The 16,413-nt window shown below is 39.7% G+C and overlaps 1 protein-coding gene across 1 annotated transcript in view; it reads left to right on the top strand.

Annotated features, from left to right (window-relative positions):
• SNX25 (sorting nexin 25) overlaps nt 1–16,413 on the top strand; it is a 132,059-nt gene that overhangs the window by 65,070 nt on the left and 50,576 nt on the right. The window contains exon 6 of the mRNA XM_072763713.1: nt 3,287–3,357. Coding sequence (XP_072619814.1) covers nt 3,287–3,357 — 71 coding nt within the window. The remainder of the gene's footprint in view (nt 1–3,286; nt 3,358–16,413) is intronic.

Here is a 16,413-nt window from a genome sequence, read left to right as displayed (position 1 = left end):
ATTGAAAGGGCTTTTCTGTGGAGCCTATCCCTTTAGAATGCTTTCCTGGAATCCACAGCCAGCAATTCTGCTCTTTTCTCATTAGCTAGAACTACAATTGACCCTTGAACAACACAGATCTGAACTGTTGCAGGTTTTTTCGATTGGTACAATACTGTAAATGTATTTTCCTTATGATTTGCTTAACATTTTCTTTTCTCTAGCTTTATTATAAGAATACAGCATATAATACAGTGTATGTGTCTCTCAACTGCTTATGTCATTATTAAGGCTGCTTGTCCACAGTAGGCTATAAGTAGTGAAGTTTTTGAGGAGTCAAAGATATATATGGATTTTCAAGGGCTTGAGGACATGGGCACCTCTAACCCTCACATTTTTCAAGGGTCAAATGTTTATCAGGTTATCCCTAACTGTTAGGGAGAAGGTTAGCATTTTTAGCTGGGTGTGTTGCTTTCCCTGATAAAAATGATTTGGTTTGTGAGGAAGAAAGAGAAGAAGAATGTTGGCAACCAGCAATGTGGCCACAATCTCCAGGTGACATGCTGACAATGCCTTTTCTTTGAGGTGGTGAGAGGGGAGCATTGATATTTTTATCATACAAGTGGATGAATAAAAAGATGTGAATTTGTGAGGAGTCCATGAATAGCTACGACTATGATGAATTTATGTCTGTCCATCTGGGTTTTAGTTGAAAAGCAAAATAATGTATCAAGCCAGCCAAATATGGCATTAAACCTTAGGATGCTACAAAGTTTATGTTTAGCAGAGTATGAATTAATATTGAATAGCTTTATCATGGGCAGACTCTTAGTCAATATAATGAAGGGCTAAGAAACATTCAGGCTAGAGGATTTTGATTAGGGCAATACTTAATAACCATTGTATGGCTCTTAAGAACTTGGGTTTATAAGCCCAGCTCAAAATAGCCATAACTCTAGGATTATACCCAGCACTTAGAATGTACATTTTTATTTTTCCTGACTCAGAGGTGCTGATTAAGACTGGAGTGACAGGTATTAGGGATAATAATCATTTAGCCTTTGAGTTTTCTGGGAAGACTTGGTGACCTTGCCAGCTCCACCTGCCACCTTGTCCATTGCTTTTTTAAAAAAAAAAATTATTGTTCATGACAGAGAGAGAGAGAGAGAGAGAGAGGCAGAGACACAGGCAGAGAGAGAAGCAGGCTCCATGCAGGGAGCCCGACGTGGGACTCGATTCTGGATCTCCAGGATCACGCCCTGGGCTGAAGGTGGCGCTAAACTGCTGAGCCACCTGGGCTGCCCTTGTCCATTGCTTTGATGACACCCACAGCAACTGTCTCATGTCATGAACACCAAAATGACCCAGAGGAGGATAGTTAGAGAAGCTCTCAACACACACAGGCTTGCCAGGAACCATATCAACAGCAGCATCACCAGATTTCAAGAACTTGGGACCATCTTCCAGCTTTTATCCAGAACAATGACCTATCTTCTCCTTCAGCTCAGCAGACTTGGAAGCAACGTGAGCTGGATGACAATCCAGCACAGGTGCATATCCAGCACTGATTTGGCCTGTGTGGTTCAGGATAATCACCTGAGCTGTGAAGGCAGCTGATTCCATTGATAGGTCATTTTTGCTGTCACCTGCCATATAGCCACAATGAACATCTTTGACAGATACGTTCTTGACATGGAAGTCCACATTGTCCCCAGGAAGGACTTCACTCAAAACTTCATGGTGCACTTCAACAGACTTCACTTCAGTTGTAACATTGACTGGAGCAGGGTGACCACCATGCCGCATTTAAGAACACCAGTCTTGACTCTGCCCACAGGGATGGTAACCAATAACACCAATTTTGTAGATGTCCTGGAGAGGCAGACACATGGGCTTATTATTTGGACAAGATGGTGGCAGGATGCAATCCAGAGCTTCAAGAAGCGTGGTTCCACTACAGTTTCATCTTTACAGGTGACTTTCCATCCCTTGAACCAAGACATGTCAGCACTTGGCTCCAGCATGTTGTCACCATTCCAACTAGAAATTGGCACAAATGGTACTGTGTTGGGGTTGTAGCCAGCTTTCTTAATGTAGGTGCTGACTTCCTTAATGATTTCCTCATATCTCTTCTGGCTGTAGGGTGGCTCAGTGGACTCCATTTGGCTAACACCAAAAGTTAGTTGTTTTCACCCAGTGTGTAAGCCAGAAGGGCATGCAGAAGTTAGTTGTTTTCACCCAGTGTGTAAGCCAGAAGGGTCTGCCCATTCTTGGAGATACCTGCCTCAAATTCACCAATACCAGCAGCAACAATCAGGACAGCACAGTCAACCTGAGACATGTCTGGAATCATGTTTTTGATAAAGTCTGTGTGTCCTGGGGGCATCAATGATGGTCACATACTTGCTGGTCTTGAATTTCCACAGGGAGATATCAGTGGTGATACCACATTCATGTTCAGCTTTCAGTTTAGCCAGACCCAGGCATCCTGGAAAGAGCCCTTTCCCATCTCAGTTGCCTCCTTCTCAAATATCTCAATAGTTCTTTTGTCGATCCCACCACATTGTAGATCAGATGACCAGTAGTGGGAGACCAGCCTGAACCTGCATGTTCAGCGATGACCATGTTGATTGAGTCTTTTCCTTTCCCATTTTGGTATAGATTTAGCAGTGGTTTTCACACCTGTGTTCTGGCAGCAAACCCGTTGCAAAAAAAGCTCTACTCCAGTGGTTCTTAACTCTTTCTGTGGATGGACAGAACCATCCAACAGAACTTTCTGTAAGGATGAAAGTGTTCTCTTTGCACTGGTCAGTATGGTCTGTGAAGTGCATCTGGCCACTGAGCACTTCAAATGTGGGTAGTACACCTGAGGATCTAAAATTTTAGGTAGCTACATGTGGCTACCAGGTCACTCTTCCAGGCAGTCCAGATTTAGAAGGTAGAATCAACAGGCTGCAGTTATCATGCAGGGAGAGGAGGGTGGTGGTGGTGGGGGTGGTGAAAGAGGAGGAAGAGTTGAGTGTAACCTTCAAGTTTTCTGTCTTCAGAGAGGGGGCAGGTGGTGATACTTCTGGTACAGGGACAGAGTGGGGGTGAGTTCATGGTTTTACATGAAGGCCTCAGCCCATGGCACAGCACCTGGCCTGTTGGAGGTACTTAATCCATGATAGATGGCTTTAATAATACTTGGGCAGGATTTATAGTTCCTGTGTTTTATTTGATTAGTACAATATGCAATCTAAAAGGTATCACTGAAAATAGTATTTTCTAACTATTCCATCTTTTCTTCTCTCTCTTTCAATATCAGGTATCAAATTGTAGTAGAAATAATCCAAGCAACTACAATTAGCAGTTTTCCCCAGCTGAAGAGGCACAAAGGTAAGAACCGATTTGTTTTCTTCACATACATTCTAGAGATTCTGAGTCTGTCCTCAGTCAGTGTGTTAGCAAGTATGAGCATTCTTCTGGCTTATATTTAAATATTTTCATTTTATTAAACTAATAGTATAACAGCAGCCTTAGAGAAAGTAAACATAAGTTCATGCTAACAAAAACCTTTGTGTTTCTGTGTTTCTTTAAAGTTTATTCATCTGTAGTCATAATTTTTCAAAGACTGAAATCATTGGGTACATAGTGCTGCTGTTTTTAAAGTAAGCATGATTTTACAGTTTTTTTCCTCATTAAAATTTAATTGTAATATTCATTAATATTTCTAACTTGAAACATCTTGATAAAGGACTCCAATTGAATCGATGTTTCATAATCTTCTTAACCTTTCCCTTTAATTAAGATTTGTGTTGTGAATAACTTCTTTCCTCCTTCTACATTAAAAAAAAAAAAGTTCTATTCCCCCCCATTTGTTTCCTTCATTTTTTGTAAAAGATTTTATTTATTTAATTGACAGAAAAAAATAATTGACAGAGAGAGCATGCACATGCACACGTAGAGTGGCAGGGAGGAGAAGCAGGCTCCCCACTGAGCAGGGAGCCCAACAGAAGGCTTGATCCCAGGATCCTGGGATCACAACCTGAGCCAAAGGCAGATGCTTAACCAACTGAGCCACCCAGGCACCCCCATCTGTTACTCTTAAATTAAGACTTTTAACCAGGCATGATAATGAGGAATAATGAAGGTGTGAAGCTGCTCTCAACACCCTCATAGTTGGCCTGGGGCTAGCATATATATCCCCCTCTCATATATGAAGTTGAAGGCCATATCATAGTCTAGATTGCAGGTCTTGCTTCATAGCTGAGAGGCAGTAAACACCCCCTACCCTGTAGACTAGCCTTTCCATGAAAATCTCCAGGCCCATTCAAGTCCCGTCAGAGTGTTAAAAAAAAAGGAAGAGTTGGGCTAGAGCCTCAAAATGTATTCCCAGATTTCTAAATGATGCAAAGGCAAGAGGAAGGTTGGCCTGGGGACTATTCCTTGTGTCTGAATCATTGATTGAGGTAGGAGCTGGGTATAAAGGAGGTGAAGGTACAGACTAGGGAGAGACACTAATTCTTAATCTCTGCCCAGTATGGAAGATTGTACAAATTTGTTCATTAAAAAAATGGTCACTCAACACTGATGAGGTGATGATGATACAGGACTGGACAAAACAAAATCTCTGCATTCATCAAGCCCCTAAATGAGATTGGGAGGCAATCAGACAAAGAGCAAATCAAATAAACATTTTAGATGGTGTTATGTACCCTGAAGAAAAACAAAGCTGTGAGATATGAGGTGTATGGAAGGGACAGCTGGTTCACTGGAGGGGGAGGAAGATTTCCATTCAGATAGGGCCATTGGAGAAGACCTCACCTACGTGGTGACCTGGGAGCAAAGACCTAGGGGCTTGAGGGTGTTCGTGGAAGGACAGGTGTAAAACTCCAGGACAGAAGCACGCGGAGTTTGCTTGAGTTCCCTGTGTGGCTGGAAAGGGGTGAAATGGGGGAGATCAGAGGTGGCACAGGACCCCATTCTGAAGGGCCTTACTGGTACAGCTGGCTGGGACTTTGGCTTTTAGTCAGCATAAGGAAGGAAGTAACTTCAGAGGCTTTTGAGCAAAGGAGGTGTGATCTTATTGATTCCTGCAAGACTGTGGGCTCTGTTTCTCTCCTTTTTTCTTACTCTTCCTGCAGAGAAGATGCTTCATTTTAGACATATTTTAAAGAGGATATTAGAGAATTCTAGTTGCCACCATTATCTTTCCTCAGTGTTCTTCCTTGTTATGTGAGTTTAGTCAGAGATCCCTTTCCTTATTTGTGGTGTATTAGTTCACTAGGGCTGTGATAACAAAGTAGCACAGACTAAATGGCTTAGACAATAGAACTTTATTTTCACACAATTCTGGAGCCTGGAAGTCTGAGATCAAGGTGTCCAAGGTGTTGGCAGGGTTGGTCCCTCCTGAGGACTGTGAGGGAGGGGTCTGTTTCAGCCTCTTTCCTTGGCTTATAGTTGGCCTTCTCTCTATGTCTTCATATTGTCTTCCCTTGGCCCAGGTCTTTATCTAAATCTCCTGTTCTTGCAAGGACACCAGTCATATTGGATGAGGGTCCACACTAATGGCCCCATTTTATTTATTTTTTAATTAAAAGTTTTTTTTAGAGATTTATTTATTTACTTCAGAAAGAGTGCATGCACAAGAGAGAGAGAGAAGCGGAGAGGGAGAGGGAGAGAGCAAGCACAAGCCAGGGGGAGCAACAGAGAGAGAAGGCTCCCGGCTGAGCTGGGAGACCAATGGGGAGCTCGATCTCAGGACCCTGGGATCATGACCCGAGCTGAATGCAGATGCTTACCCACTGAGCCACCCAGGCACCACATAAAGTCTTATTTTATAAGAGCACTTTGATCAAATATAGTTCTTTTTTTTTAATTTAAATTCAATTTGCTAACATATAATTTAATACCCAGTGCTCATCATATACATGCCCTCCTTAAGTTACCCCCCCTCACTCACTTCCCCTTCTGCACCTGTTTGTTTTTTTTTCCCAGAGTTAGGAGTCTCTCATGGTTTTCTTTCTAATTTTTTCCCCACTCAGTTCCCTCCCTTCCCCGTACTCCTCTGCACTATTTCTTATATTGCACATATGAGTGAAACCATATGATAATTGTATTTCTTTGATGGACTTATTTCACTCAGCATAGTACCCTTAAATTCCATCCACATTGATATAAATGGTAGATATTCATCCTTTCTGATGGCTGAGTACTATTCCATTTTATATGTATACCACATCTTTATCCATTCATCTGTTGAAGGACATTGTGGCTCCCTCCACAGTTTGGCTATTGTGGACATTGCTGCTATGAACATTGGGGTGCAGGTGTCCTGTCATTACATTTGGGGTAAATATACCTAGTAGTGCAATTGCTGGGTCATAGGGTAGCTCTGTTTTTAACTTCTTGAGGAACGTCCACACACACTTTTCCAGAGTGGCTGCACCAGCTTGCATTCCTACCCACAGTGTAAGAGGGTTCCTCTTTCTCCACATTCTCACCAATATTTGTTGTTTCTTATTTTGTTAATTTTAGCCATTCTCACCAGTGAAAGTGTATCTCATTGAGGTTTTGATTTGTATTTCCCTGATGACAAATGATGTGGAGCATTTTTTCATGTGTCTGGTGGCCATTTGTATGTTTTCTTTGGAGAAACGTCTTTTCATGTCTTCTGCCTATTTCTTGACTTGATTGTTGTTTTTTGGGTGTTGAGTTTGATGAGTTGTTTATAGATCTTGGATACTAGCCCTTTATCTGACATGCCATTTGCAAATATCTTCTCCCATTCTGTGGGTTGCCTTTTAGTTTTGTTGACTGTTTCCTTTGCTGTGCAGAAGCTTTTTATCTTGATGAAGTCCCGGTAGTTCATTTTTGCTTTTGTTTCCTTTGCCTTTATAGACATGTCTTTCAAGAAGCTGCTGTGGCCAAGTTCAAAAAGGTTGTTGCCTATGTTCTCCCCTAGGGTTTTGATGGATTCCTGTCTCACATTTAGATCTTTCATCCATTTTGAATTTATCTTTGTGTATGGTCTAAGAGAGGTGGTCCAGTTTCATTCTTCTGTGTGTGGCTGTCCAATTTTCCCAACACCCATTTATTGAAGAGATTGTTTTTTTTTTTTTCTATTGGATATTCTTTCCTGCTTTGTTGAAAATTAGTTGACTATAGAGTTGAGAGTTCATTTCTGGATTTTCTATTTTGTTCCATTTATCTGTGTGTCTGTTTTGGTGCTAGTACCATACTGTCTAGATGATCACAGCTTTGTAATAATAGAGCTTGACCTCAGGTTTTGTGATGCCTCTAGCATTGGTTTTCTTTTTCAACGTATCTTTGGCTATTTGGGGTCTTTTCTGGTTCCATAGAAATCTTAGGATTACTTGTTCCAATTCTGCGAAGAAAGTCCATGGTATTTTGATAGGGATTGCACTGAATGTATAAATTGCTCTAGGTAGCATAGACATTTTCACAATATTTGTTCTTCCAATCCATGAACATGAAATATTTTTCCATTTCTTTGTGTGTTCCTACAGTTTCTTTTATGAGTATTCCACTGTTTTCTGAGTACAGATCTTTTCCCTCTTTGGTTAGGTTTATTCCTAGGTATCTTAGAAGTTTTGGTGCAATTGCAAATGGGATCGATTCCTTAAATTCTCTTTCTTTAGTCTCATTGTTAGTGTATAGAAATGCAACTTATTTCTGTGCATTGACTTTATATCCTGTCACATTGCTGAATTGCTGTATGAGTTCTAGCAATTTTGGAATGGAGTCTTTGGGTTCTCCACATGTCATCTGTGAAGAGTGAGAGTTTGACTTCTTTTTTGCCAACTTGTTCTTTTTGTTCTCTGATGGCTGAGGGTGGGACTTCTAGTACTGTGTTGAACAACAGTGGTGAGAGTGGGCATCCCTTTCGTGTTCCTGACCTTAGGGGAAAGGCTGTCTCAGTTTTTCACCATTGAGAATGATACTCACTGTGGGCTTTTCGTAGATGGCTTTTGTGATATTGAGGTATGTTCCCTCTGTCCCTGCACTTTGAGAGTTTTAATTAAGAAAGGATGCTGTATTTTGTCAAATGCTTTCTGTATATCAATTGAGAGGATCATATGGTCCTTGTCTCTTATTAATATGATCTATCATATTAATTGATTTATGAATGTTGAACCACCCTTGCATCCCAGGGATAAATCCCACTTAGTTGTGGTGAATAATTTTTTTAATATACTGTTGGATCCTCTTGGCTAGTAGCATCTTGATGAATATTTTGACATCCATGTTCATCAGGAATATAGGTTTGTAATTCTTTTTGTTGGGGTCTTTGTCTGGTTTTGGGATCAAAGTAATGCTGGCCTCATAGAATGATTTTGGAGGTTTTCATTTCTATCTTGATCAGATGTATTTCTGTTTAAGTTTATTCTAAGTTCTAATTGGATAGTTATGGTTTATCTGGTTTCACGTTAAGCCAGAGAATCTCTTCGTTTCTCAAAGTCTAGGACTCTGCTTCTTGTGTATGCAAAACTAGCCTGAGACAACTTTATAGGCTGAGTTTGGGAGAAGTGATCTCCATACGAGGGACATTTCACGTTGGTCTCAGAGGACAGAATGTATACCGGAGAACTTAGTGGGGAGAACCAACTTTGATATTGCTTCACAAAGCAAACTTTTACACTTATGTACCCGCATGTAGCATATAAATGTGGGGAAGTCAGTGTGACCAAAACAAAGATTTTTATAATTAATTTTTCAGTTTACATTCTGTATATCCCTAGAGTGTTTTGGTAGAATATTTACATTATATTTTTATGGGCTAATTCTACTAAAAAAGAGTGCTCAATATTTTTATAAGTTACTTGAATTATTACATTTTCTAAATCTTAAAAAATTAATTTTTTATTATATAATTAAACATTTTCTTCCTAATTTTATTCAGGTTATGGTAAACGACATGGTTAATGATTCAAGTCTATTTATGTTGGTATTTTTATAATAAAACATTTCAGTGTTTGTGCCACTGGACATATAGCCCTAGCATGATTAGAGAAACCATATAATGCACAAATGAAAGTTGAAATGAAAAATGAAAGTTGATTATATATGAAATATTTTTTTAAAGATTTTATTTATTTATTTTGAGAGAGAGAGAGCATGCGCCCAGGCAGGGGAAGGAGCAGAGAGAGAAAGAAAGAGAGAGAGAGAATTTCAAGCAGACTCAATACTGAGCTCTGAGCCTGACTTGGGCCTCAATCCCACGACCTCAAGATCATGATCAAGCCAAAACCAAGAGCCAGATGCTCAACCTACTGAGCCACCCAGGAGCCCCTATTTATGAAATCTTTAAAAAGTATTTTTGGAATATTCCGACGAGGAGGGTGATGCAATGTCTGGGAATGAGGTATTCCAGTTTGGGACCCAGATAATTGCAGTACAGGGATAGGATTGGTAAGGAACATCATGAAGGAACAATAGCCTACGTGGTGACTGATTGGATATGAGGAAGAATCAGATGATGGGACATTATCATGCTAGTACAACCTGCTGACTTTACACACGAGGAAACAGCTATCTGGAGAAGTTGGAGATCTAACTTTACTCTGCAGCTGTTTCTATACCGTCCCATTGCCTCAGGTTGGTGAGATGTCAGAGGTAGAGGAGAAACAGTACTAGGGCAGCAGTTAGGAGACCTTGTTCAAGTGAGCTTCTGTTGCTAGCTTCCTGATGAAACTTCAACACATCCTTCTATTCCTCTAGGACTTCATTGTTTCCGTCTTTAGATTGAGTGCTCTCAGATGGTCATTCAGGGTTTCTCAGTGAAGACAAAAAAGAGGGAATGTGTATAGTGGACTGGTCTTGGATGTTCTAGATTTGCAGGACAGGAGGATAGAAAAGTGCCTGTTTGGTTGACTTCACTTAGCATCAGTGAGAGAAAGACTAATATCATGATTTCACTCATATGTGGAATTTAAGAAACAAAACAGATGAGCATAGGGGAAGGGAAAAAAAGTAAAATAAGAAGAAACCAGAGAGGGAGACAAACCATGTGACTCTTAACTCTAGGGAACAAATTGAGGGTCACTGGAGGGGAGAGTGGGGAAACGGGGTAACTGGGTGATTGGCATTAAAGGAGGGCATGTGAGCACTGGGTGTTAAATGCAAGGAATGAGTCCTTGACCTCTACCACTGAAGCTAATGATATGTTAATTAATTGATTTTAAGTAAATAAAAAAATAAAAAGTACCCGTTTGACATTTCTAAACCAGGATTCATGCTGTGGAGAAAGAATGCAACCCTGCAGAGAAATATTTGCATGTTACAGTGTGGAGATAATAATCTTCTATTTATGCTGTCTCCAAGTCATGTATATTTGCTGAACTGATGCTATGTTCTCCATTATTGGAGAACAATGTATACCAGTCTGAGGTGACTTCTTCTACTCATAATATCATCTGCTGTCTCACTGTAGGTGGCTTCCATTTTAAATAATTAGGTTGTTAAATTTAAGTGCTCATACTTTTTTATAAAAGAGGAAGATCAAATTTAGCATTCCCCATTGTCCTTACTTTTTCTTTTAATTGAATATTCAGTAACATATATTGAGTCTTACAGAAGTAGTTATTTGTGAGATTTGGGGTTTTGATGTGTGGCTGGCAAATAAAAGGTGACTTTAAAAATTAGTTCTAGATAGCTACTATATCCTTCCTCAAATGGATTTTTTCAAACAAATGTGTGTGTTTATTTTTCTCCCTATAAAAGTCATCAAGGAAAGTTAAGTTTTTATCATTAAAGGCTCCCCCAAACACAAATGTTGAGTTGTTTTTAGAGATCTCTGAATTTTAGGGATAGTGTGATCTAGTGAAAATACTCTTTTTAGGCAAAGAATCAGGGAAAAGTCTCTTTATGTTAAATAGTCTTGCTACAAGCCCCACCTGTCTGCATTGGTTTCCTTAAACCTAGAAAATCAGGCTGTGCTCATTTATCTCAGAGTGACCATGTAGCAGTGCTACCTACCAAGTTGTGTTGTGCGATTATAAGCACTTTCATTTCCAGCACTGCTTCTCTTTATTTCCACATTATTTTTGTGAGTGGGAAACTGAAGAAGTTTTTAAAAAGAATGAACAGATGGAAGATCCTCAGAATATTTTAGGATTCAACCTAGAGATGGGGACTTTATTTATGAATGTAGTGATATATATGTACTATAAATATAGTTTTGTTGTTACATATAAAGATGTTTCTGGCAAGTAGTTTTTTTTTTTTTTTTAAGATTTACTTATTTTAGAGAGAGAGAGCATGAGTTGGGAGGGGCAGAGGGAGCAAGAATCTCAAGCAGATGTCACGCTGAGCATGGAGCCTGACACAGGGCTCCATCTCATGATCCTGAGATCATGACCTGAGCCAAAACCAAGAGTCAGACACCCAATCGACTTGCCACCCAGGTGCACTGTCCCCTTTTTAAAAATTTATTTATTTGAGAGAGAGAGAGGGGGCAGAGGGAGAGAGAGAATCCTGAAGCAGACTCTATTGACCATGAGGCCTGACTCAGATTGATCCCAGGATTCCAAGATCTATGACCTGAGTTGAAATCAAGAGGTGGCTGCTTAACCAACTGAGCCACCAGGTGCCCCAAGTCTTTTTCAGTCAAAGTCATTGACAACTAAGAAATGTTATACAATCGTGAAAATAGTAGATTTAAGAAAAAATGTATATAACAGGTTGGGAGATTTAAGAAAAAAAAGTATAAAACAGGTTGGGAGAAATTACCTAATTGTGTGCCCTCTGAGACCTTAGAGAACAACCAGTTAACTCAGGATGACAGAGGAGGGCCTGGGGATATTCAGGAAAGGTTAAAATAAGGCTTATTGAGGCTTCAGCAAACTGTAGCAAATCCCCATAAAACTCTACATGTGTTTTAGATTCACTGTAGATTAATGTATCATAAATGAGGGAACAAATTACTCTTCCTAACAAGGTAGAAATTTTAATTTGATTTTTGATGGCTTTTTGGAAGTGAGATTTTTATCTTTTCAAGAAATAAGATATCAGATAATTTTTGACATCTTTACAGAATTTCAGTGGTTTATTTTTTTCCTTTTTAAAAAGTTTAAATTCAATTTTTTAAATTGAAATTAAAAAATTTTTTTTTAATTTTTAAAATTCAATTAATATAAAGTATATTATTATTTTCAGAGGTAGAGTTCAGTGATTCATCAGTTGTATGTAACACCCAGTGCTCATTACATCACATAACTTCCTTAATGCCCATCGCCCACTTAACCCATCTCCCCCACACCTCTCCCCTCCAACAACCCTCAGTTTGTTTCCTATGATTAGAACTAAAGTGGTTTAATTGCCGATATGATTCTAGAGGAAATATAGTCCTAGAAAAAAAATCACATTATCAAACTCGTCTCCTTGTCTTACGAGTAAGAAAATTAGGTATAATTAGGGGAAAAGGTCTTAGAGAAAACTTATAAATACTAAACAGTTTGAAACAATTAGTCTTAGAAGGTTTAGTTCTCAAAATTTTCTTGCCTCTGACCTTATTTTATCATTCCTCTTGGCCAAATATATTGATTAAGACCTGAATTTTAACCACTGATAGCCTCAGCTGCTGTTGGTCATGAAATTTGGGAGGTTTAGTCAAATTCATCTAACTAATTTCAGTGAACTTTTTTTCATTCTTCATCTTCTTTGACCATTCTGTTTACTTGACATTGTTGACTATCCTGGCTAATATTCTGGCTCATTCGTGTTTGTTTTTCTGCTTGCTTATTCTTTTCTGTTCAGCCTTTCAATGATGGAGTTCCTCAGATTTTGTTTCTAACTTTCTCATACCTATGTGATCCAATATAAGAGCTATTAATCATATATGGCTATTTAAATTTAAATTAATTAAAGGTAAATAGAAATTTAAAAGTGAGTTCTTCAGTCATACCAGCCACATTTCAGTTGTTCAGCAACCATATGTTCCCACCATATTGGATAGCACAGAATGAACATTTCCATCACCATGGAAAGTTTTTTTTTAGGTAGCGCTGCCTCTGTCCTTTCCCTGGCTAGTTTTCTCTTCCCCTTATCTGTATGCTGATAAGTCTCCAAATTTTTATCTACAGAACCTCTATGCTCTACTTTTTATTTACTGCTGCTTACTTAGTGTTGTGTGTGTGTGTGTGTGTGTGTGTGTGTGTGTGTTTAATATTTTCTTTACTCATGAGAGACACAGAGAGGCACAGACACAGGCAAAGGGAGAAGCAGGCTCCATGCAGGGAGCCCGATGTGGGACTCGATCCCGGGACCCCAGGATCACACCCCGGGCCTAAGGCAGGCACTAAACCACTGAGCCACCTGGGCTGCCCTTACTTAGTATTTTTATTTGAATATCATGAAGGGACCTCCAAGTGAAAATGTCCAAATCATAGTACCACATAACTGATCACACTCTGTTTCTTATCCTGTTGAATAGGATCACCATCCATTCAAATGTCATAAACTAGGAGTCATTTCTGTTCATTCCTTCTACATCATGTACTATATTTAGTCCATTATTGTCACACTGATTGACCTCCTAAATACATCTCAACTCGTTCTCTTTCTCTACATGACCATCTTCTACTACCAGTCTCTTGAACTATGGTATAGCTCCTTCACTGAAGGAGTTCAGTCTACTCCTGCCCCTATAATTTTCTTTTTTTTTTTTTTTTTTAAATAATTTTTTTTTTAAATTTTTTATTTATTTATGATAGTCACAGAGAGAGAGAGAGAGGCAGAGACACAGGCGGAGGGAGAAGCAGGCTCCATGCACCGGGAGCCTGATGTGGGATTCGATCCTGGGTCTCCAGGATCGCGCCCTGGGCCAAAGGCAGGCGCCAAACCGCTGCGCCACCCAGGGATCCCTTTTTTTTTTTTTTTTTTTTTTTACTCCTGCCCCTATAATTTTCATACTGAAGTCACAGTGATTAAAAAATACAGATGTGCAGATGTCATCATGTTGTCTCCATGCTTAAAACCCTTCATTGTCTTCCCATTGTTCTTAGACATGAAACCTACAAGGTCCTGCTTACTCTGGCCCCTGTTTCTGTCTTCAGCTTCATCTCTTGCCATTCTACTCCTTTTTTCCACACTAATATTTCTTTTTCCTCAACTCACTGTGATTCATCCTGCCTCATATTCCTTGCCCATTTTGCTGCTGCTTCTTAGAATGCTAACCTACTCTCAATCTCACTCTGTCTAGGTAATTCCTACTTATCTTTATATTTCATTTCAAATGTCTCTTCTTTTATCACAACCCCACTCACTTCCCCTGATTCTGAGTGGCTGAGAAAGTTCTTGAGTTTTTAGGACCCCTCATATCAGTAGAGGATAAAATACTCTGGAGGAAGTCTTAATCACCAGAAGTAGTCATTCAACACTTTTTTGAGTGCCATTATATGTTAGGTATAGCTGTACAGTGAAAACAAAAACAAAAACAAAAACCTGTCTCTGACCTTAAGGAGATCATAGTCTAACAAGGAGACAGGGAGATACACATACCAAATTCTAATATAGTTTGAAAATGTAGTGAGAGTTGCATGTTTATGATTTAGTAGTGGAACAGATGTGTGGGGCAGTCACCTCTACCCAGAACAGAGATCAAGAAAGACTTTTTCTTAAGAGTAGCAGAGTTGAGTTGGAAAGATTGAATGGCCCTCATTTCCTTCTGGGCTTATCAGGTGGATATGGATAGATGGTACCACATGTCCACAAAGAAGATAGCTGTGGAATGGCCTCCTGTGTATAGCTGTCAGGTGAGACACTGTGCTGGTGCCTGGCATGTAATGAAAAGATAAAGTTTGATAGGAAGACAGGGGCTGGTACTACAGAGACTTATAAGCTATCCTAAGAACTTTGGATTTAATTCTGTAGAGCAGAGGTTTTCAAACTATAGTGTGCATCATGATCACCTGGAGGGCTTGTTACAATGCAGATTCCTGGACCCTGCCCCAAAGTTTCTGATTCTGTAGATCTGGAGTGGGCCCCCTAAGAGTTTGCATTACTTACAGGTTCCCCGGCAATGCTGATGCTACTCATCCAGGAACCACACTTTGAGAGCTACTATTATATATAGTGAAGAGCCATTAATGTATTAGTGTTTGTATTTTAGTAGCCACCTCCTTTGCTTTTTATTTACAATTCGAACAGCCAGAGTAGTTGAGCCATAGTCTATTGAAATAAGCTGACTGCTATGGTCTGAACATTCATGTCTCCCGAAATTCTTACATTGAAATCATAACACCTAAACAGGATGGTATTGAGTGGTGAGGCCTTTGGAAGGTACTTAAGTCATGAGAGTGGAGCTCTCATGAATGGGACTAGTGCTTTTATCAAAGAGGCTCCAGAGAGATCCCTACCTGCATCTAGCATGTAGACATGGCAAAAAGGTGGCCATCTGCACCATGGAAGAGGGCTTTCACCAGAACCTGATCATGCTGGCACCCTAATCTTGAATTTCCAGTCCCCAGGACTATGAGAAACGAATTTCTGTTGTTTATAGCCACCCAGTCTGTGGTAATAGGCATCGGAGTGAACTAAGACACTGGCCAAGAATTCATAGGAATTCTAAGTATTACTGGGACATAGGCTAAATTGTCCCTGTGGTTTGGTGGGAATAAGTCCAGTATTTTAGCTCCCTTTTTAAAACCTTCCTTTCTGTTCTGAATCCTGAAATGTTATTAAGAATAGTTAAGGTGATTCAAGAGAAACATTTATTCAGCTGACTACAAAGGACATGATGTTGATTTGAATCTGCTAGAAACTGCAAAGTATAAATAGTACACCCTGGGGAGTAACATGCTCATAGTATTGATGGGGAAGCTTTGGTCAAGTTGTGCATCTTCTTTAGAGTATAAGTAAGCAGCTTTGGAGTTGAATATATCAAGTAGAAGTGAAGAAGAATTTCAGAAAATATTACATATGTATATGGACACAGTTGCTGATAAGAACCATAATGATTTCCATTAGGAATTATTTTAGTAAAGATAATATGTAGCTTCTTTGTCTGATCTGGTAAAGTTGTCCCTGCCTGAAAGAAGGGAGCTAATCTATAGACTCTAGTGGGCTTCTCAGGGTCCTTCCTTGTGCTTTGATGTGATCTGAGTTTCCAGCATTGCTGTAAACTGATACAAACAGTTCCTAATTTATGAATCACCTAAACTTAGAAAGCACTCCAGCCCATGGCCACAGGGGCCTTTCTAGGGTTTCTCTCTGCCCAGCCCTCCTGCTGTGAGGACTGCAGCTTCTGGCACCTGCTAGCTCTTCTCTGACATCCTACCTGGCTCCCTGGTCCCCATCTGTCCTCTGCCTTGAAGGGACTAAAGGCTCAAGGCACTTCCACTATTCTCTGTATAAGTGCTTAACATTATAGCCAGTCTTCCTCCCACCCCAGTACCCCAAGAAAACTTTAATCATCATACATTCTAACAAACA

Source organism: Vulpes vulpes, chromosome 7 (genome assembly GCF_048418805.1).
Source record: "Vulpes vulpes isolate BD-2025 chromosome 7, VulVul3, whole genome shotgun sequence".
In the NCBI taxonomy this organism is placed as follows: domain Eukaryota; kingdom Metazoa; phylum Chordata; class Mammalia; order Carnivora; family Canidae; genus Vulpes; species Vulpes vulpes.
This window is presented reverse-complemented; position numbering and strand designations above follow the sequence as displayed.